Genomic DNA, 22,494 nt, shown 5'->3' with positions numbered 1-22,494 from the left:
TTAAATATGCAATGCAAGATGAAATGACAGGTATGACATCGAGTTATACAGTTTATACTAAACACAGATAAGGAAAATAAGGACTTAACTAAGCATGGAGCACAAAATGTCAAATAGGCAGTTAAAACACGTAAGCATACTTCTCTAGTCTAAGTTTAATAATTAAACGTATTGTTGTAATTTAATAAGGAAAAACAGTTTATGATTTAGAAGAGAAAAACGAGATTTTTTTTTGCAATAATAGCCCGTGTACGTACTCGTCACCTCACGTACACGGCGCTCACACTTCAATTAATATCAAACATCCTAAGGGAAAAGTCTCCAACACAAGGTTAGGCAAGCCACTTACCTTGAACCGCTCCAATCAACTCGATATCATGTTCTTGCTACGAGTATCCGACTCCAAATGGCCCGAATGTATTCAAATTAATTGCATGATGTAAATATAACTACAAGTAACAAATTTAACTAATTAATTCGAAACTAAAGCGTGAAATTAGGAAAAACGCCCAAAAAGACTCCCCGGACCCATGTCTCGGAATCGAGTAAATATTATACATTTTGAATACCCATTCACTCACGATTCTAACCATATCAAATTTACTAAAATTCGACACCAAATGGTCCTCCAAATTCACAAATCAAACTTCCAAATCCCTAGCCTCCAACTTCCAATTTTCACCTTAAATACAAACTAACTAGGTGGAAAAATACATGGCAAAGTAAGATTATTGATCAAAAATAAGCTCAAGGGACTTACCTCAAGAAATGCCTCGAAAATTCTCTCAAAAATCGCGCTAAACCGAGTTTGCAAAGTCAAAAATGACAAAAATCGTGAATCCCTTCGGTTTTAACCACTGCCCAGGTATTTCCGCACTTGCGGAACCTGGGCTCGCACCTGCGGGTGCGCTTGTGCAGACAAAATGCGCATCTGCGCAATTCACTTGCCCCCTCTGCCTTCGCACTTGCGACGAAAGGGCCGCACCTGCACGTGCGCGCCTGCGGAAATCCCCTCTGCTTCTGCATAACGTGCGCACTTGCGAACAGTCTTGCGTATTTGCGGGCATCGCAGATGCGGCCTTTTCCCACGCACCTGCGGCCCCTGACCAATCCACCCAACTCCACTTCTGCGCCAATTTTCTCGCACCTACGGGCTGCCTTGCGCAGGTGCGCTTACAGCAGAACCAACAAAAGCACAAGATTTTTCCTAAGTCCAAATTTCATTACGTTAAGCATCCGATACACACCCGAGGCCCCCGGGACCTCAACCAAACCTACCAACTAATCTTATAACACCATATGAACTTAGTTGAGTCTTCAAACCACATCGAACAATACCAAAATCATGAATTAAGCATGGATTCAAGCCTAAGAATTTAAAATTTTCCAAATTCTACAAACGACGTCGAACCATATCAAATCTAATCCGAATGAACTCAAATTTTACACACAGTTCAAAAATGACACTACGAACCTACAACCACTTCGGAATTCCATTCCAAGCTCGATATCAAAATTTTCACTATCGGCCGAAATCGCCGAAAAACTAACTTTCGCCAATTCAAGCCTAAATCTACTACAGACCTCCAAAACACACTCCGGACGCGCTCCTAACCCCAAAATCACTCAACGGAGCTAACAGAGTCGATGAAATTCTATTCCGGATCCGTCTTCACACAGTTCCGACTAGAGTTCAAACTCTAAGGCTTAAACTCACAACTAGGGACTAAGTGTCCCAAACTCTCTGAATTCCATAACCAATCACTCCGGCAAGTCCCAAAAGCAGAAATAAATATGGGGAAAGCAGATATTAGGGGATGGAGGGGAAAGCAGATATTATGGGGAATGCCATACCTACTTTTCAATTGTTACTCTCCACTTCCTAAGTTAAAACTCTATGACAATATTCTAAAATTTCACATGTGAATTTGAAACTCCGTGACAATGACTATTTTTCAGTTATAGAGACTAGAAAGTGGCTATTTGTAAATTTTATCTACGGTGCCACTTGTTTGGGCTTCAAGTTCAGGTAGACGAATTCCTAATTTCCTATCCAGGCAGGGTCAATAAAACTTCAAATTTGGTTCAACCATTAGAAACAGAAGAAGCGTCCTTCAACACCAAAAAGATGGCAATAGTGATATTCTGCGCTATTTTGACTTAAAATCAAAGATGTTACCTTTGTCTAGGAAAGATTTCATTACTCCAAGAGTTAGAATAAGAAAAAAGTGTTTCAAACACTTAAATGTCCGGGTGTCTGGTTGACAACTCGTGGAATTAGAAGGCCGGGGATGCAATTCAATGTAAGTACGAGTGTCGATTTGACTATAAGTCAATAGTTTATATATTATACAATGCAAGATGTCAGGAACTCGTGTTGTGTAAGTAGCAGGGGTGTAGGCAACTTGCCCCAAGCGGTGTCACGACACTGCTTCGTCAATTATATACATATATATATAATAAGAAAAATAAAAGTCTAAGATAAAAATTCATAAATGACACCGCTTATGTTGTAATAATTTAGTCATTATTTGTTCAATGGTGACATCGCTTATAAAATTTCTTGAGTAGGCTACTAATAAGTAGAGTGTCTATTTGATTATGAGAACCTAATTATATCAGATTGTTCCAACAAGCTCTCAGCAGTATACTCTTTATTCATGTCGCTATTTTAATTAATTTTTATAACTCCAAATTTGCCCAAAAAAAAGAACAAATATGAAAGAAATACCCTTTATTTATATGAGTAGCTAATACTATTACAAAGCAAGTCTAATCCATCGTCTCCATTAATTAAAAAGTCGTTACTTTCCTTCCTTTTTTGCTCTTTATTTCACATCACTACATTAATACTGAACGTAATATCTTTGACACAAAATATAAATATATATCAAACTGTATAGTGTGCAAAAAAAGAAATTCAACTCATTAAATAATTCGAACTGTTCTAACGTGGGATTTCTTGACTCCCTTCTTAGGAACAGTGATAATAAGCACCCCATTTTCCATTGTTGAATTTACTTTATCAGCTCTAGCATCTTGAGGCAGATCAAAAGCAGTCAAGAATTTCCCAATTTTTCTTTCAAAATGGTGCCAGTTATCATATCCTTTTTCTATTAATTTCTTCTCCCCAGTAATCTTTAAGACTCTTTCATCCTCCACCTGCACCTTCACTTCTTCTTTCTTATATCCATGCAAATTAGCACTAAAAATATGTGCCTCTGGGGTTCCTTTATACTCAATTTGAGCTATAGATGTGGGTTCATTGTGGAATGATAGAGCTGGTGCTATGAGAGATCGAGGATTTTGAAGATAAAATTCAAGGGAGGGATCCTGCCGACCTCGACTTGTTTCGGGTTGATGCGTAGTAATTGCGGTTGTTGGTGAAAAATAAGGAATCTGTCGATCCTGACTTGTTTGAGATTGATGCGTAATTGTTGTTGGTGGTGGCGGATTCTGTACACGGCGTGCATGGCTTCTGCGACCGTTAAATAGGGGCATTAAAGACATTTTTGTTGTCTTGTTTTGGCAAAGGAAATAATTTAGTAAATCTTTTAGTAAGAAAATATATAGGATGTGATACAAGGAGTTGCTTGCTGCAGGATGTATTATGGTGTGGGAAATGTATTTATAGGGAAAAGTTTCAGAAATGGAATCTTCTTTTAACATGTATTTGAGAACCTCTCTTCAACTTTTACAATTTTACAATTTTATTGATTTTTACATATAATTTATGCTTCAAATTACTGCTGGATTCAAATGAATCCGGTACCTTGAGGCTACATCCCCTTTGTTTGAAAAGTTAATATGATTAAAATTATCGACTATGCAATGATAGTGTAAAAATATTTATTTAATCAAGTTGTTTATAAGTTATTAAAGGTAAATTTTTAGACGACAATGATAACTAACATGTTATAATAAGTTAATTACACGAAAAGCATAAACCAATGTAAATGACAATTAAGGGAAAATGCAAGAGAACAAATGCTTTTGGTTGTGACTTCTAGCTAGCCAATCTTTTTTCTTTTTTTTTTTGATATTCGCACAATTGGAGCTTTCTCAATGATTTATATGCATGAACCACCTTTATTCTCATTTGCAATTAATGGAGAAAACATGGAAAAGAGGCTACCTACTTAATTTGTTGTACGTTAAACATGCCTACCACTTATCTTTGTCCATGGAATAGAAAGTGAGATCTTCAGCCTAGAGGAGAAATAAGGATCAACCATACCATATATAAATATAAAATTATTTCGTCCTATAAAATGTAATTTTAATCTCAAACCCTCTATTATTCTAATTCGAGTCTAACTTATACTTCGATCATATAAAATAATTTTATATAGTAATAGTGTATAATAATTTAACTTGTTTTTATTGTATACATATCTTATTTTTCATATAGTATAAACAATTACATATAATTTTTTTTGGGTGAAAGTTACATACAATTATCTTCTAACTTTTGTAGAAACTGTTTACTTTCTTATTTGGTTCCGCGCAAGGGTCGAAAGGGGAGAGCAATTACATTAGTGAGTAGCTTGTAGTTAACTTATTTCCTTTAACAAAGTAAAAACGTGGGTATAGATAATGTCAATATATTCTCTTTACTACTGAATGGTGTAATTTTCCACTAATTGGTGGTATAAATATTGAATATAATACTCTTAAAGAAAGTTTTAGTAACTTCTTTTGAATGGTGCTGTGGAGACTTTGGAGCAGCATCTCAAATCAGTTCGGCAACCTTTATAACTATTTACCTACCAGTGCCAAGAAATAGACACAAATAATGATCAAAAGTAACTTTAATAAAGTTGCTCTGAAACCTAAAGATATGAAATCAGGCGAAGATATGAATATGAAGATATTGCAATGCAGCTCACTCTACTGTACATGATTACTTTGCGAATACGAAATTATATAAGGATATATACAAGTAAAAAGTTGTAATTCAAACAATTGAATCAATAAATAAAAAATTATCATTTTTAATAACTTTATTATAAATATTACTTATAATTTTATTCATTTAACATATAAAATATTTAACTTTTGAATGTTCATTTTTCACTACTACTAAATTTCAAGGTGAAGTGTAACTCATTGATGTTTTAATAAGAGAACTTTACATAACTGACACAGTTTAAAAGAAATATTACAAATTCTTAGCATGAAATCCAATATTACAGTTGTGGCAGGAAAATATTTATATTTGTAGCACACGGTTCTATTAAAATAGGAATATTAATTATTAATCCCTAAACATAAACAATTTGAATGGAAAGTCAATAATTCTTTGTACAAAAATCATGCATTTTTTTCTCTTTATCTATTAGCTTTCCTTCTTTTTTTTTCATCTTCTTAATTTTTTCTTCTGCCGAAGCCAATTCATTTTCTATATTTGTTCCATCCGTTTTCTTTTTAATTATCTTTCTTAAGTTTTTCTCTTCCTTCTTTTTTCCTTTCTTAACATAAAGATCTTACTTCGATAATAATATACGTTAATATATACAAAACATATATATAAAAAATATACATTGAATTAACACATAAAAAAATATACATAAAAAATACATCTTCAATTAAGATGACACTTAGACATGTGAAATATACATAAAAAATATATCTTAAATTTAATTAAGATGGCATATAAATATACAAAAAAATATACATAAAAAATACATCATGGCACTTGACATATAAAATATAGTTAAAATATACATTAAAAATACATCTTAAAATAAGATGGCACTTCACAAATAAATATACAAAAATTATATATATAAAAATATATTTTGAATTAAATTGATACTTGATATACAAAGTATAAAAGACGTATAAATCAATATATCTTGAATTTAGGTGGCATTCACATATGTATTAAATTTTCAAAAATGGAGTGAAGAAGATGAATGTTGGAAAGGGAGAATTGAGATGGACAAAAAAGTACTTCCCGTGATTAGTAAGTCAGTTAACTTATTAAATGTTGAGCTTAATTTTTATAATATGCTAATAATAAAAAAAAAGTGCTCTAAATAAAATAAACAATAAATGTTGTTATTTTTTTAAATAATAGTTAAAAAAGGATTCATACTGGAGGTCTGATAGAAAACTGAATGAAATGTTTTTTGGAAAATATATTACAGTTTCAAGACATCCATCAAGTGGAAAAAGTTGGAAATACAGATTCGAAGAAATAAGTTTACATATTTTAAGCAATTTGACATTTCACAGACATACTAGTATTATAATTCATTATTAATAATAATAGGTCACCAACACCTATAATAGAAGCAAAACTACAAAATTTCTGCACCCAGATTTCAAAACTTCAGCTCCTAAAATACTCTTTCAATCTCCACAACCTCTACAACAGCTTTATTGTTCATCACATTTTACAAGTCGATATACGATGCATGATGAATACACATAAACCATTGCCCATCAACCTTCTCGAAAACATTTGTAGCAAATTGTTTTCCCCAGCTGCTGCCTTTGGTTCTGACCATTTCAATGCATGTAACGTACCCGATATCACCTCTAACATGAACTTGAACATCCCTGATCTCGATATCAAGTGGGAAATCATATTCTGCCCACACAAACTCCCAGCTTCCCATTACAAGATCATAGTCAGTTATGCCACTAACACCAGGGTGCACGACACAGACATTCTCACCCTTTGACCAGAGGGTTTGCATTGCAGCTAAGTCTCCATGTTTGAAAGAGTTGTAAAAGCGAGCATTTGCTGCTAGCACAGAGGCCTTACTGTCCTCTTGGAGAAGCCGGAGGCTATCTCTAATTTTTGCTGCTCGGGCATAGTTCTCCTCTTTAATAGCATTCTTTAAATCCTGCGCCAAGGTTTCCTCATCTAGCAAGATGTTTTCACCGCTCAAAGTTCCTTCCGAATCCTCACTCATGACCCGGCATGGTCTCAGTGAATGAGTATGGGAACCTTGCCTAAAAGGTGCTGTTCTGAATAAATACACAATTAGATGACTTTACAGCTTGGGGGAGAAGAAATTTGAAGTAAACAAAAAATTAAATTAGGAAAAAAAAGTTGAACAGAACACACTTAGCAGGTATGAGGTATGCTGCATGTAACACTAATCTGAAGACTTGTAAAGGAAATAAAAGTACAGCCAGGAAGAATCAGATGCACATACTTAAAAAGGGCAAAGGGCAGCCCGGCACACTAAGCTCCCGCTGTGCGGGGTCCGAAAAAGAGTCGGACCACAAGGGTCTATTGTACGCAGCCTTACCCTGCATTTCTGCAAGAGACTGTTTCCACGGCTCGAACCCGTGACCTCCTGGTCACATGGCAGCAACTTTACCAGTTACGCCAAGGCTCCCTTTCAGATGCACAATATCTTAGATAGAGGTCCTAACCTCCAGACAATGCAGAGAAAACAGAAAGCAAGTGGAAGGGTAGACATTTTTTTCATTTCTCAACTAAATATAAAGTTCCGAGAAAGGTAAAGAATATCAGAAGATTATGTGATTTCAACGGAGTACTTTGGATGTTAATATAATATGAAAGATAAGTTTCTTTTCATATAAACACCTTGAATATGACATCAAAGTTTCTCATCCTTAAATGCAAAGATTCCTCCTCATTAATGTTTGTCTTCATCTTCATGGAAGATACCAAAGCACATTTGACAAGAGATAAAACTTAAAAGTAACTGATTTTTTCTGGTGAAAATCACAAGTTTACACTATTTTATGACTACTCTGCATTTGTAACACCAAACTGAGTGTTCCATCTCTTGTCTATTAAAAGTCACAGTAAAGTACAGAAAAGGAACAAATAACATATAATCATACTATACAACACAGCCACCAGCAAAACAACGATAAATTAAAATGATTTATATCAAACAATCAAAAGCAAAAGTTTTTAAATGAAGTATTCATTAAAAGAACAAACATAGAGATAATTAACCGTATAATCCTAATATGAACTTATAAGGCCAAAGAGAGCATCAGCACAAAGTGAACTGCAACTCTACCCAAGAATCCAATCTCAGAACAGCTACATCAGCAGGCCAACAAGAATCTATAAAGGGCTATAAAAGATACTGAAAAATTAATGCATTCATCAACGAGAAGTTGTAAATAAATTTCCTTTGAGAGGTAAGTCATACTTTTTGAATATCTTCCAGCCAAGCAAGGAGAACTTACTGAAATTTCCATTTTCCAAATCAAAAGCACGGCGTCCAGGTAAATATCCAGATCCTATCTTAATTCTGCCAGCTGAAACTGCATTGAACTGCATTTGAAAAGGTGAAGCAAGGCAGTGATCAATCTGAACAGCATTGATGTTGGTATGAGCTGAAGCTATGTGCCCTCTGAACTCAATGTGTCCCTACAATTGAAAGTTGGTTACAAAACCAAATACATATCAAATTTTGCCAAGACTTTGGTTCATCAAACATTTAACTGTACCAGCATAAAACTAATAATAGTAATAGAAGAAGGAAGATTGAGACTACTGACAATTGCACAATTGAAGACATTTTCTCCATTTTGCAAAAAATCTACTACAATTCCTCATAGTACTGAAACAAGACTACTGCTAAACTTTCTCCCTGTACCCAGACAAAATTTTCATCTCAACTCACTCTGGTGCATTAGCCCCAGCAGCCCAGGGAACACATTAGGCGGCCAAACTGATTATAATATAAAATAGCTGATGAAGGTGATGGGCTTATCTAATGATCTCATAATCAGCAGAACTATGAAAGAATAGGATTTAAGTGTATTCGAACTTCCAACCCCAGAAAGAAAGACAGCAAAAACAGAAACAGTGGCAGCAGCACAGCAAGGCGGCAGGCAGAGAAACAGCATCACTACCAAGCAGAAGTAGATGAAACACAAATCTCAGACCTGCCATATTTAGTAACAAAACTTTATATGAGTAGCAAAGGATAACCAAAAACTACCAAGGACACTTCCCACTGGACCAAAAGATTATATCGTTCAATTGTGAGCCCTTCCCTTCAGCTTTGGAAAATTATTACCTATAAAAACAAAATTACTTTAGGACCTATAGACTTCCTTCATTGCACTAACAGTGTTACACCACATTCATACCTTCACCACCACTACCTCTACAACCCATTTCCACCTAAATTCATTCGTTTTTCAAAAACTACACATCCACAACCTCCGCATATACCCTTATCATGACTTGATGCACAACTATTAACCATTAGTATCCCAAGCTCTAAATCATCCATTCAATTCCTAGCAAATTCAGCAATCACATTATCCCTTTCATACGGTACATGTGTCAGTGTCTATTAGCTAATGATCCGGCACAAAAGGAGAAGGAAACAAGAAGAGGGAAGGAGACAAAAAGGAGGGAAAGAGTGATGAAAAAGAAGGAAAGGGAGCAGCAATCTGAGGAGAACTAGAACAAATGTGGAAGCATGTGATTTGTTGTTGGATAAAGGAACTGTCAACCGATCAAATATTCAATGACCAAAAAATAGAACCCATAATCAATCAAGATGTTAACGTTAAGCTTAGGAAATGAACACTGGAGCTTTTGCAGTTTTCTAGAAACAGGCCCTCTGCAATTGCCGAAAAACTTTGCCAGTTGATTATCAAGATTATGAACTGTCTTAAGTGTAAATGGGATTTGTACCAAGAACTTGAAACAAGGTGTACGCGCGGCGATACTTGGAGATCAAAAGTACATACCACTTTGAATTATTTTTTTTGATGAAGTAAGGGATATCATTAATGGCATCAAGTAGATGCAATTAGTACAAAAGATAGCAAATGCAAAAGTGGCATACCTCTTTGAATTTTTATTTCACTGAATAGAGAAATATTATTTCCAGATAGCAGATGACAGGTTGATTTTATTAACATTAATCTATATCCTTCAATGAGACCAAGCTATCAATGCTCTCTTTTCCTTAGGTATTTGCTTAAGTTTGTACAAAAATGATTAAGTCCAAAAGGTAAGAGGAAACAAGTAAAACCCCTCAAAAGTAAATTTCCCGTCAAAATTCAACACCATGGGAATGAAATAACGAAAAGGCCTAAACAAGCAGTTGATATGATCCAATTAAGGCACCTTCCATTTCTGTTGATTGTAATCGATATTAGTTAGTAAAATTAGCTGATGATTAGTTGTTGAGCTGGCTCAATTAGTTAGGAGGTCGTTAGGGGTTAGTTAGAGCACATGGGTCCGGAAAATTAGTTACAACTAACTTTCCCGCCCAAACTGTTCTTCCTTTATTAGCTAACCTAGACTGGAATTGTAATCATTCTGTTTTTGGGAAGAAAATCAATAAAATCTCTCTGTTATGGTCCATTGCAAGGTATGGGACTTGAGTCCCACATCGGTATTGCAATGTGTTGATATAGGGTTTATATAGCCTTGGGCTCTCCCACCTTAATAGCTAGCTTTTGGGGTGTGGTTCTCCCTAGGTTGTATTAATGGTATCAGCGCCACCCACCGCCCTCCGTGTCCACCGTGTCATGGATGGTGACGCCGGTATTGCAATGTTAGCCCGGGGCTAGAAAAGTCTAGCGCACAGCCGTCGGGGACGACGGATGCGGAGCGTGGTGGTTTGTTATGGTCCATTGCAAGGTATGGGACTTGAGTCCCGCATCGGTATTGCAATGTGTTGATGTGGGGTTTACATAGCCTTGGGCTCTCCCACCTTAATAGCTAGCTTTTGGGGTGTGGTTCTCCTAGGTTGTATCAACTCTCTCTCTCTCTCTCTCTTCTCTCTAAATTCATCTGGGTTACCAGCTCGAGTGGACTGTTCAAGAGTAATTCCTTGCTTTACTCTTTAGGAACACTCAATTTACTTCTAAATTTGTATCGCGAAATACTGGAACTGTATCAGCATTAGGAACCAAAAACTATAAAATTGCTCAGCTTGTGAATTTAAGCTCCCAACATTTTTCTTTAGCACAGCAAAATCCTTTTAGACAACCCCACTACTCAAAAAATCTAAATTAGCCAGCAAAAAATAAACTAAACGCAACAGGCGAGAAATGTTACAAAAACTCACAATATTGAGGAAGTGGGGTCGACTGATTCGAGGTCCGAAAGACAATGTTTGGAAATTGGAAGCCACCTCCATTGTTGTATAATAAAATTCAAGTCATAAAATGCTCAACTCTGTATATGGGCCAACAGAGACAATGAATCATCGATTAACATATCCCATAGAATTAACAACAAGAAGACTTTAGGACGGAGATTTAATTTACCTGCTCAAATATTTTGACGAAGAGGACAAGGAAAGACGGAGCTCTATCTTTTTATTTACAGTGTCGCTGGGCTATGATAAAGAAGTGTTTTGACTTTATATCTCCGGGGAGGTTACGGAAATGGGACACGAAACCTCACTGCCTAGAAAGTAGTAGTTGGGCTTGCAGAAAAAATAATTTTAGTTTGGACCCTTAAATTGGGCTAGGTTGGACTTTGCAAAAAGGTAAGTAATCTTTACATAAATAGCCGGTTATATTTATTATTTATTTTTTCTAACCATCTACATGCATTATATATTGATTATACACATATAATATATAAATTATGTATATATTATACAAAGAAGGATCCAAAATTTAAAGTTAATGGGTTCCTGCAACGATCTCAACTTAATACACAATAGTTTATGGGTTCACAATATGATATTTATAGATATTTAATGAATTTTTTAGTACATATACAAGGTATAAATAAAAGCTATTGGGTCTCGGTGAGCCCGGTCTTTGTACTCTGGATCCGTCCCTGATATTATACTTCCACCGACTATTTTTAGTTTAAGCGGTTGGGTGAACGGCTATTTGGATAAAGATCCCTTACCTTTTGGAAAGGTAAATTCAGTTTGGACTCTTTATACGCTGCCAATCAAGAATATTACGCAGAATGAACCTTTTTAGGATCACCCTTTAAATTTTGACCTTGTTAAAAAAGTCTTAGGAGAATAGCCTTTCGCCAAAATTTTGAAGCACACTAGTTAGAATTTTGAAAAACAATTCTAGCAATAGTCAGAATTTTCCTTAACAGATGGTTATGGTGATCATTAGGATTTCATTCACAACGTTGAAAAATCCTGGTGATTCCTTGTTTTATGACAAATCCAAATGATCACTATATGAAAATTTCTAACATTTGCTCCCAAAAATCTAGCATGATGATATTTTCTCCTGACCTTTTTTAACGGGGTTAAACTTTAAATGACACCCAATTCCTCCTGTAAAAAGCCATAAAGGCCCAATTCCTCCTGTTTATATCTGTGTATAGCTAATACATAATTTATTTAATTTCTTGTAAATAAATGTGGATTACTTACAATCTTATAAAGTGCAGCTTTATATTGACCCATATTTCATACGCTTAACAAGAGTTAGCCCCTCCAACTCTCCCTTACAGCTTGTTTGCATGGTTGTTATCCATCGTTTTATATTGTATTGTATTGTGTTGTATTGTATTGTATCATTTTATGAATATAACGTTTGGATAAATTGTATTGTTTGTTGTTGTTAAATAACATTTTGCTATTTGGTTTGATTGTATCGTACTATACTATAACTGATAAGTTTACTAAAATACCCTCAATTGTTTAAATATTAAATTTATCAAGAATTACACATAAAAATAATTTAAGAAAACCCTTTCTACTAATTTATCACCAAATATGTCTTATAAATAGATTAAACAATTAAATTCATGTAAATTCTAACAAAATTAGTAGGAAAAAATTAGCAGTTTTACGTTGGAGTTGGAAGCGGCAGAAGTTCTAGAAAAAAAAAAAGATGAAGACAAAGTAGGTTATAGGTGGGAGATTTGGAGTTTAAAAAAAATAGGTAAAGGGTGAAAGAGGATTATGGAGTAATATGTTAGGGCATAATTGGAAAGAAAAATAGGAAACAATCCCACCACACCAAATCGGTTGTTTAGAAAAATGAGACTTTTCATTGTTCCGGAACAATAAATTTAACAATACAATACAACAAATTTCAACAAAACAATCAAAACAAACATTGTTTTAGAATAACAATACAATACTATTACAATAAGTAACAACCATCCAAACAAGTTGTTAGTGCCTCACTTTAGTAGCTTATGGTATTTGTTCCTTAGTTGCTACTCTACTTAATATGGATTAAATTCGGATATTGATTTCAAAAAGAACAATAAGTACAGCAAAATCAACAACAAACGATAAAATTGTCCATTTTTGGCTTGATTCGTTCTTTCCATTACTCTAAAAATTCCCCTCTTTTCTTTCAACTGCCGCTCCGCGTCCAACTCGCGTTTTAGTAGAGACTAATCAAACTCCAAAAAAGTAGATACTCTATATAATATTTTAGATACTATATATAATTACATCCCACGCTTATAACACACAGCATGAAAATTCAATCTTCACAAAAATATTGAGATTAAAGTTATTTTTTAGGCTAGGAATCAGATTGAAATTTAGGCTGTTATAATTGAATTTTGTGAGAAGAAAGAAGGTGTAGTATAATTTCGGATGAATCATTCTGACTTTCGTAGTTGGTTTGTAATGTGATACTTACACTTGGTGGTCAGTACTCACTACTCAGTGGTCACATTCGAGAACGATGTCGTTTTACATTGGTCGTAAGGCTTCAAAGGTTCGTCTTTTACTTCATTTCTTCAAGTTTGGAACTCCCTTTTTATTCTTGCTATTGCTTCAGTAAATTCTTAACTTTTGTGTGTGTGTGTGTGTGTGTTTGGTTGATCGTCGATTGTTGTTGTTACGGATAGCAGCTATGTAAGAGAGTGTGTGCAGAGACTGCAACAGAAATCAAACTTCTTGCGGAGAACTGGAAGTATATTCTTGCCGGTTTGATATTTCAGGTTTATATTGATCAAAACCCTCAGTTTTCTGTTTTTGCTTTGTTAGTAAGACATCATTTCCTTTTTTTTTTTTTTTTTTTTTGCACCATTTGGACTGTGGCATGGAATTTATATATGATTCATGTAACCAACCTCAACTAGTTAGGCATAATAGTCGTTTTTTGTTGTATGTAGGCTTGTGACACGAAAAGGAATTATTTTGTTATGTGGGGTGCGTTGGTTTTAGTTGAAGATTCTAGGAGTTCTTGATCAGAGTTTGTGACTTGATTAGCTTTTCAATATGGATGTGTAAATTAATCATCTTTCTTTTCCTTCCTTCCAAAATTATGACTTGTTTATCGGAACAGTCTCTCTACCTTCACAAGGTAGGTGTAAGTTCTGCGTACACTCTACCCTCGCCAGACCCTACTATGTGTGATTACACTGGGTTTGTTGTTGTTGTCGCAAAATTATGACTTGTTTGATTTAAAGAACTATTAGTTCAGGTTAAGCTTAATAAATTTCACATTTTTTAATCTTGGTTTGCAGTCACTTCACTCTGAATATTTGCCTAAAGTCGTGTGTTTCTTTCTTCAATACTTTCTGTTCTATTCTTGTGTCTAGGGGCAGGTAGGGGGAGGGGGGAACCAGCAGAAGTTTTAGCAAACAATTTTATTTCTTTCACCTCTTATTGGTAATAACTGTGAAATATTACCATTAACAAACAAATAATACACCTAAAGAGCACCTAGACTCCATAGCCACCTTCTAGATTTCACCTCTTATCGAATGATGCAATTTATGATTTTTTCTTGTTGACGTATTTCCCTGCTGTTAGAAGTTATTCTGGCTACTACTATTTGTCATTGTCATATTTGGTACGTCATTTTTTGTTGCTCTTTATTGTTTTTCTTCATGATCCTAGTGTGTATTAGATCTACCGTCTACGAGTTGTAAATATTTCTCCTTTCTTCAGTACATACATGGACTTGCTGCTCGAGGGGTTCACTACATACATCGGCCTGGACCTATTCTTCAGGATGTCGGCTTCTTTCTTGTTCCGGTTGGTTTCCGTTGGTAGTTGGTTCTCTTTACCTCCGCTCTTTTGGTAGATAGATGCCCACTCATATTTTCCTTTTTGGTTTCTTTAATTGATAACTACAGGAGCTTGGGCAAGAGAAAGGTTACATAAGTGAAAGTGTATTCACCACCATCTTTCTGTCTTTTGTCTTGGTGAGTTGGCTTTGGTGATTTTCCATCATGAACTAATGCTGAATCTTTCATATTTTGTGTCTTTCATTCATAATGCCATAGAGGTACTTTCAAGAAATCTTGTATTTGTTGAAAATGTGAGGCCAAGCTGCTTCAGGATTGAGAAATCGGGGAAGCCTGGACATTAAACTCTAATCATCTGGCTGTAGAATGTTTCCATAGCTTCCAACGGACTTTGGAGTTTTTAGTTCGTTGTAAATTTTAGTCTATTAACTTGCCATTTAGGTTTGATATTGCATCTTGTTGTTCTAACTCTTGCTCTTGTTTTGCTGCAGTGGACATTCCATCCTTTCATTTTCAAGATCAAAAAGATCTATACAGTTCTGATATGGTGCAGGGTCTTGGCTTTCTTAGTTGTAAGTTACCAATTCTCTTAGGCGTCATTCTTGTGTTTCTTTAATATGTTAAAGTCTTGACGAGTTTCTACTTCTCCGTTGAAAAAGGAAGAAAAATAGTCAATATGGTATCATCATTGGGCTTCTATATTCAGTTTAATGTTGTTGGCAAGGATAACTTTAATTCTCTTCCTGAATGCTTTATAATCTATCCTTAGGTTACCGCTTGGCCACAAATAAGAAAACATTTAGAGAGAAGTCAATAGACCCTCTCCCCGGACCCTGCGCATAGCGGGAGCTTAGTGCACCGGGCTGCCCTTTTTTTTTTTTAGAGAGAAGTCAATAGTGATCCATTATAGATCTGCTAAGTCATTAAATGATTGTTCACTCCAGGCTTGTCAGTTCCTTCGGATCATAACATTCTACTCTACACAGCTTCCTGGTCCAAATTATCACTGTCGTGAGGTAAAGACTTGTCTCATGTGGTTGATGCTTTGTCAGTTAGCACTCTTGTGTTGTCTATGAGCTGCGTGTTTATGTTAACTGTCTATCTTCTGATATTGTAGGGTTCAAAGCTTGCCACACTGCCTCCTCCGAATAGTGTTTTAGAAGTTTTATTCATTAATTGTGAGATACATTTGCCTTCACTCACTTTTGTTTTCAGTTGTTCTTGTTACAGTGTGATTATGCGATGTTTATGAATGTGCAGTTCCTAGGGGCGTGCTTTACGGCTGTGGTGATCTGATATTTTCATCTCATATGATATTCTCTCTAGTCTTTGTGCGGAGTTATCATAAATACGGGACAAGAAGGTATTTAGCAGTAATATGCTGTATAATGCTCTGTAAGATCTGATTTTCAGATTAGAGCTCTATTTCTGATGAATGAAACTATTCTAGTGGTGAATGCTGGGCAAGGTAGTTAATCCTGAATTTTATTCAACATAACAGAACCTCTCTCTCTTTTGCTTTTTTGTTTTTTCTTCTTTTTCTTTAACCTGACTTAAGTGCCTTTTTTCTTATGTCTGCAATATTTTACTGAAATAGCTTCATAGGGTATATGATTTATATGCTATTTCTTGAGATGCTGGAGCTCTCTTCCTATAGGTCCCAGTGTGACCTATAGGTTACGGATTCGAGCCGTAGAATCAGCCACTGATGCTTGCATTAGGGTAGGCTGCCTACATCACACTCCCTTGGGGTGCGGCCCTTCCCTGGACCCTATGTAAACACGGGATGTTTCATGCACCGGGCTGCCCTTTATTTTCTTTAATGTAAAATGGATGCCCTAAAAGAAGAACAAAGAAGGTTTGAATTAAGTGTTTTGCGACAGCCTGAATTTGTATGATTGCTCAATTTGATTCTGTAGGATCATAAAACTGTGTGCTTGGTTAGCTGTTATTTCTCAGAGCATCTTTATTGTTGCATCACGCAAACATTACACTGTGGACGTTGCTGTGGCATGGTGAGTGAAACTCTCAGCTTGATATTCCGTGTTGGCACTGTTGTTTGCAAATAATTGTCTGACTTTGATTGAGCTCTACAGGTACACTGTTAATCTAGTAGTGTTCTTCGTTGACAAACAGTTGCCAGGTTAGCATCCTAATCTTCTCTTTGCATTTACTTAATTATTGCTACTCTATCTTTTTCGCTTAATACGAAAGGATATAAAATTTGCTGAAGCACTGAGTTATTTCTTTCAGAACTGCCTGACCGCACTAATGCAGTATTGTTTCTACCACTGAGCAAGAATAGCAAAACTAAGGAAGAGAATCACAAACTTCTGAATGGAAATTCTGGAGATCCTGCAGAATGGATATAGAGAATTGCGTTCTGGATTGTGTATAGATGGGAGCATAGTCAGGAGGGGCGAAGCTATGTGTGGCCAAGGGTAGTCAACTGAACATCCTTCACAAAAAATTATACTATGTATAGGGTAAAATATGTAGTTGTTATTGATAAAAAAAAATAGACTTTGAACACCCTTGCGGAGCCCACTGGTAAAGGATGTTCAAATTTTGAACACCCTTATTGAATTTTCGCTCTGCCACTAAGCACAGTGCATGTTGAAACAGTGATGAGTAGTGTACGGACAATACATGGAGGGCAACTAACCGAAGCTGGTAAAGGGCACTTCTGTTTCAATATCATTACAAGGTTGGTTTAGAAAATGATGACTGGGGTTCATGTAAGTCTAGTAGTTTTGGTCTATAGCGTAGGAATACAAAATCAAGGTCAGGTCAATGCTTTTGATGTCTCCTTGGTGCCTATGGTTAAAAATCAATGGCATCAAATGTAATAATGGAATTCCATCTTTTTCAGTCAATAAATTATCTTTTACATTTTGTACTCTGCGAACATCTGGCACTTTGTTTTTCATAATGTTAGTCTGGCCATCTAATGAAGGGGAGCTTTGGAGCAACGGTCAAATTGTCTCCGTGTGACCATAGGTCACGGGTTCGAGCCGTGTAATCAACATTAATGCTTGCATTAGGGTAGACTGTCTACATTACACCCCTTTGAGGTACGGCCTTTTCCCGGACCCTGCGTGAACGCGGGATATAGACTGTCTACATTACACCCCTTTGAGGTACGGCCTTTTCCCTGACCCTGCGTGAACGCGGGATACTTTGTATACCGGGCTACCTTTTTTTTTACAGTCTAGCCCTCTAATAGTTGGAGATGACAGCATTAGGAAATGTTTGAATCACAGCACTACCCAATTATCTGTTGTACTAGACATGAAACTTGATGCTCTTCTAGCAGCATTTGGTTGTTGCAATGCTCTCTTTCTATAGACACACTATAGCCCATGTCTCCATTTTGGTGTCCTTTTGGTTCACGTACTTGTTATGTTGGGATTATAATATAGAGATTGGTTATGAGTGAATAATAATGTAAGGATTATTAATTGTAGAAATTGTTATGAGGGGTTTATCTTCAAGTTCAGCTAAAGCCATGGGCGGATCCAACCTATTATATGTGGGTTCTCATGAACCCAATAGCTTTTGCATATACTCTGTATAAGTATTAAAAATCTACTAAATATCTATAAATATTTAATTATGAATCCAGTTACTTAGTGTATATTTACTTAAGGTCGCTATAGGAACCCATAAACTTTAAATCTTGGATCCGCCTCTGGCTAAAGCAGCTTATTTTAGGCTCACATTCCCACCATTTATTGGTAAAACATATACGAGTGACATTCTGTTACATTTGATCTAATAGATCAGATAAAAAATATGTCCAAATCCTTTGAGAAACTTCATCGTTTATCAGGAAATGCTGCATATATTTGTCCTTTGGTTGCACACAACAAACACATTTTAACAATTATAATTTCATATCTGAATATCATATCATGTAACGGGATTTAGAACTTATCAACCTCCATATGAAAGAGGATATTTTAAAAGGAAAATATCTAACTAAATCTCCGAAAATGGGGACTTATCTTTGAAGTATTGAACACTTGTCCATGTTTTCTTGGTGGAGAAGATGTCTCAACCTCTACCGGCAATCCCATTGTTGAGACATCTCGAGATTTTCCCTGTTTGCCTTGCAGGTAAATAGGTGTACTGCAAAGCTAGTCTCAGGCCTTCAATTGACCTCACGGCAAATGAAGTGTTTACTATGAGGGAATGTTAAAGTGGAAGAGCCAAGAGATGACAAAGGTAAATACCATACAAGCTAGAAGGAAATTCAGAAATCGATGGCCATTCAAACAAGTTCGAGATTCTGAAGACACTGATACTTGTGTAGGGGCTGCATTTGTAGCCAAAGCATTTACTTCATTTGTTTGCTGTGCTGACTCAATGTCATTTAGACCAACAACATTGTGTGCAATTGAATTGCATATTTCACAAGTCCTGCATTTATGGAAAGAGGAACATCCAAAATAAAGCATATCAGTCAGCAGATGAAAGAACAAAGATTTTAAGCATCTGTACATTTATGTAAGAATTTATACAGCAGTGTTTGGGTTCAAGCAAGTTTTTCAATAACCAACAACTATATTGTTCGGTTTGAAAACTTTGGTTTTTTTTAAAATAACAAACCAAAATTTCTGGAAAACCACAAACAGAATACTTAACTTCTTGTTCTGTGACTTCCATAGTTGGATAATGATCATATTAAATAATGTTCATCACCATTATTCAACTTATAGTAAACCAACCCCCCGCCCCACATGCACAAGACACACAGAGACGAGATACTAACTCTTTGGACCAACTTATTACTTTCTAACGAGCTAAGTGATTGCATATGGATCTACATTGTCCATGAAAGGTATGGGGGTAAAACAAAACACTGTTACCATTTACTAATACTAGAGATGCAAAACAGTGTATGCAGTTACTTGTCCAAATTCATATGACACATTTATAATTATTTACTCGGGAGATATTTTGGATTTAAATTATTGTTCCACTAAATTCCTTTACATAAATTCTTTTTTCCTTGGACTTCAATCTCTAACTATGCTATTCTCTTATCCTCCATAGCATAGGATGTCAAATACTCCTTTTCCATTAACTATTGATAGAAATTCCAATTTCTGTGTATCTTCTATTTGACCTTGAATATTTGGTTGATCCATTAACAAAGTATTTGCATTCTTATTAGTCATGAGATCAGGCAGTGGTGCAATGAAAACCAAAACAACACATCACGGAGATGTAATTTTATTGCAGATGAATTTGTGTGAACAGATTAACCGACTCAAAGATGAAAAACATCAAAATGCCAACCTGAGAAGCCACTATCAGAGAAAAGATAAAAAGGGCGACCCGATTCACTAAGCTCCCGCTATGCGTGAGCTCCGAGGAAGGGTCGGACCACAAGGGTCTATTGTACGTAGTCTTACCCTGCACTTCTGCAATAAGTGTTGGGAATAAACCCTCTACAAAAATAATATTCACGGTAATAATAGTGGAATAATAACGTAGTACCGAGATACGGTAATCAACAGGAATAAAAAAGAACAACAAGGTCACAAAGATTTTTAACGTAGAAAACTCTTCTGATTAAGGGGGAAAAAAATCACGGGTCCGAGAGGAGCAAAATAATTTACTATAATGAGGAATTTTACACCCAATAGTCCTGAGTATAATACTCCAGGGACCACTGTACACTCAAAAGAAATAACCCTCTTTTAAGATTCTCACCTCACTATAATATCGCTCACACTCTCTATTTTTCCTACATAGTCTATTTCTTACAATGCTTGAGAAATACTCTCTGCAACTATTGTGTTACTTCTCTTGCTGTATGATGTAAAATGAGAAGAAGATAGCTTCCTTTTATAGGAGAAATGGCCTACTTCTTCAACCAATTAGAATGAAGTATTGGTTGAAAATTTGCATTGCACATTTTTTCCGACACCCACCAATTTGGCAACCAAGTCCAATTTGGCAACTTGAACTTTTTTATTATGGAGATGGACCCTACAATCTCCCCCTCCAGACTCATTCACACGAAGGAGTTAGCACCGAACTTTTAGCTTGAGTGCATGCCGACAAGTTCTTTGCACAATTCGAACTTGTCTCTTGGTACCACTTTGGTCAGCATATCTGTGAGATTCTCACTTGTAAAAATCTTCAAGACTTTTAGAAATTCATTCTTTACCATTTCTCGAATCCGGTGATATCTCACATCGATGTGTTTGGTCCTTGCATGGTACATGGAGTTCTTGCTAAGGTCTATTACACTTTGACTGTCACAATAGATGACATACTCCTTTTGATGCAATCCAAACTCTTGAAGAAATCGTTTCAACCATATCATCTCCTTGCTAGCTCCAGTAACGGCAATATACTCTGCTTTAGTTGTAGAGAGTGCGACACACTTCTGCAACTTCGACTGCCATGATATAGCTCCCCCTGAAAATGTGAACAAGTATCATATAGTAGATTTATGATTATCAAGATCACCTGCCATATCAGACCTTCAAGATTGGATCATATCCTCCAAAACGCAAGCAATCTCCTATAGTACCTCTTAGGTACCTGAGTATCCTCTTGACTGCTTCCCAATGTTCCTTTCCAGGATTTTTAAGGAATCTACTAACAACACCAACTGCATGAGCAATATCAGATCTGGTGCATACCATTGCATACATCAAGCTTCCGATTGCTGAAGAATAAGGAACTCTAGCCATGTTCCCTTTCTCCTCCACTGTTGTAGAACACATCTTCTCGCTCAAATTTAGATGACTAGCAAGAGGTGTGCTGACTGGCTTAACATTCTTCATGTTGAAGCGTTCCAGTACACGTTCAATGTACTTCTCCTGAGACAGCCACAACTTTCTGCTTGTTCGCTCTCGAACTATCTTCATATCTAGAATTTGTTGTGCTAGGCCCAAGTCCTTCATATCAAATGACTTGGACAAATCTCCCTTCAACTTTGCGATCAGCCCCTTGTCTTTTCCTACAATTAACATGCCATCCACATACAACAATAATATAATAAAGTTATTCTCAGAAAATCTTTTGAAGTATACACATAGATCAGAATAGGTAGATGTATGTTTGAATTTTCATGAATGAGTCAAACTTCATGTACCACTGTTGTTTCAATCCATAAAGACTCTTATTCAATTTACACACCATGTGTTTCTTTTCATCTACTTCAAATCCTTCTGACTGCTCCATATAAATCTCCTCTTCCAAATCTCCATGAAGAAATGCAGTTTTCACATCCAACTGCTCCACTTCAAGATCTAGGCTAGCTGCTAAGCTCAAAACTGTTCGAATAGAAGTCATTTTGACAACATGTGAGAAAATTTCGTCAAAATCAATACATTTATTGTGTTCGAAGCCTTTAACCAACAATCGAGCTTTGTATTCGACCAGCTTGCCATTTTCATCTTTTTTGAGTTTAAAGACCCACTTACATTTGAGTGGTCTTTTACCCTTTGGAAGTTCAACCAGCTTGTACGTGCCATTTTTCTGCAGAAATTCCATCTCTTCTTGCATGGCTTTCATCCACTGGTTCTTTTCTATATGGGATAACACCTCCTTCAGACTTTCTGTCT

At 35.9% G+C, this 22,494-nt stretch overlaps 3 protein-coding genes across 4 annotated transcripts; 1 reads left to right on the top strand and 2 right to left on the bottom strand.

Moving 5' to 3' along the window:
- Window positions 1-2,719: 2,719 nt before the first annotated feature.
- LOC107821898 (18.1 kDa class I heat shock protein-like) lies at window positions 2,720-3,616 on the bottom strand. The gene has a single exon (XM_016648356.2). It carries the CDS (start codon window positions 3,508-3,510, stop codon window positions 2,929-2,931), a length of 582 nt encoding a protein of 193 aa, XP_016503842.1. The 5' UTR covers window positions 3,511-3,616; the 3' UTR covers window positions 2,720-2,928.
- Window positions 3,617-6,171: 2,555 nt separating this feature from the next.
- LOC107821896 (uncharacterized) lies at window positions 6,172-11,387 on the bottom strand. 2 transcript variants are annotated; one of them, XM_016648353.2, is made up of 4 exons: window positions 11,248-11,387; window positions 11,046-11,155; window positions 8,191-8,374; window positions 6,172-6,976 (listed from the first exon to the last, which is right to left on the bottom strand). In XM_016648353.2, exons 2-4 carry the CDS (start codon window positions 11,115-11,117, stop codon window positions 6,402-6,404), a joined length of 831 nt encoding a protein of 276 aa, XP_016503839.1. In that variant the 5' UTR covers window positions 11,118-11,155; window positions 11,248-11,387; the 3' UTR covers window positions 6,172-6,401. The 2 variants fall into 2 exon arrangements, with proteins under 2 accessions (XP_016503839.1, XP_016503838.1); XM_016648352.2 differs by having other exon boundaries at window positions 6,172-6,981; window positions 8,154-8,374; window positions 11,248-11,379.
- A 2,002-nt stretch (window positions 11,388-13,389) lies between these two features.
- LOC107821897 (phosphatidylinositol:ceramide inositolphosphotransferase 1) lies at window positions 13,390-17,804 on the top strand. Its single transcript, XM_016648354.2, has 11 exons — window positions 13,390-13,644; window positions 13,781-13,870; window positions 14,826-14,912; window positions 15,014-15,082; window positions 15,397-15,477; window positions 15,850-15,921; window positions 16,023-16,083; window positions 16,166-16,268; window positions 16,825-16,920; window positions 17,002-17,048; window positions 17,159-17,804. Exons 1-11 carry the CDS (start codon window positions 13,612-13,614, stop codon window positions 17,275-17,277), a joined length of 858 nt encoding a protein of 285 aa, XP_016503840.1. The 5' UTR covers window positions 13,390-13,611; the 3' UTR covers window positions 17,278-17,804.
- Window positions 17,805-22,494: the final 4,690 nt, after the last annotated feature.

This window comes from Nicotiana tabacum, chromosome 24 (assembly GCF_000715075.1).
Source record: "Nicotiana tabacum cultivar K326 chromosome 24, ASM71507v2, whole genome shotgun sequence".
NCBI lineage: Eukaryota > Viridiplantae > Streptophyta > Magnoliopsida > Solanales > Solanaceae > Nicotiana > Nicotiana tabacum.
Note: the sequence above shows the minus strand (reverse complement) of the source record. Positions and strands in the feature narration are given on the sequence as shown.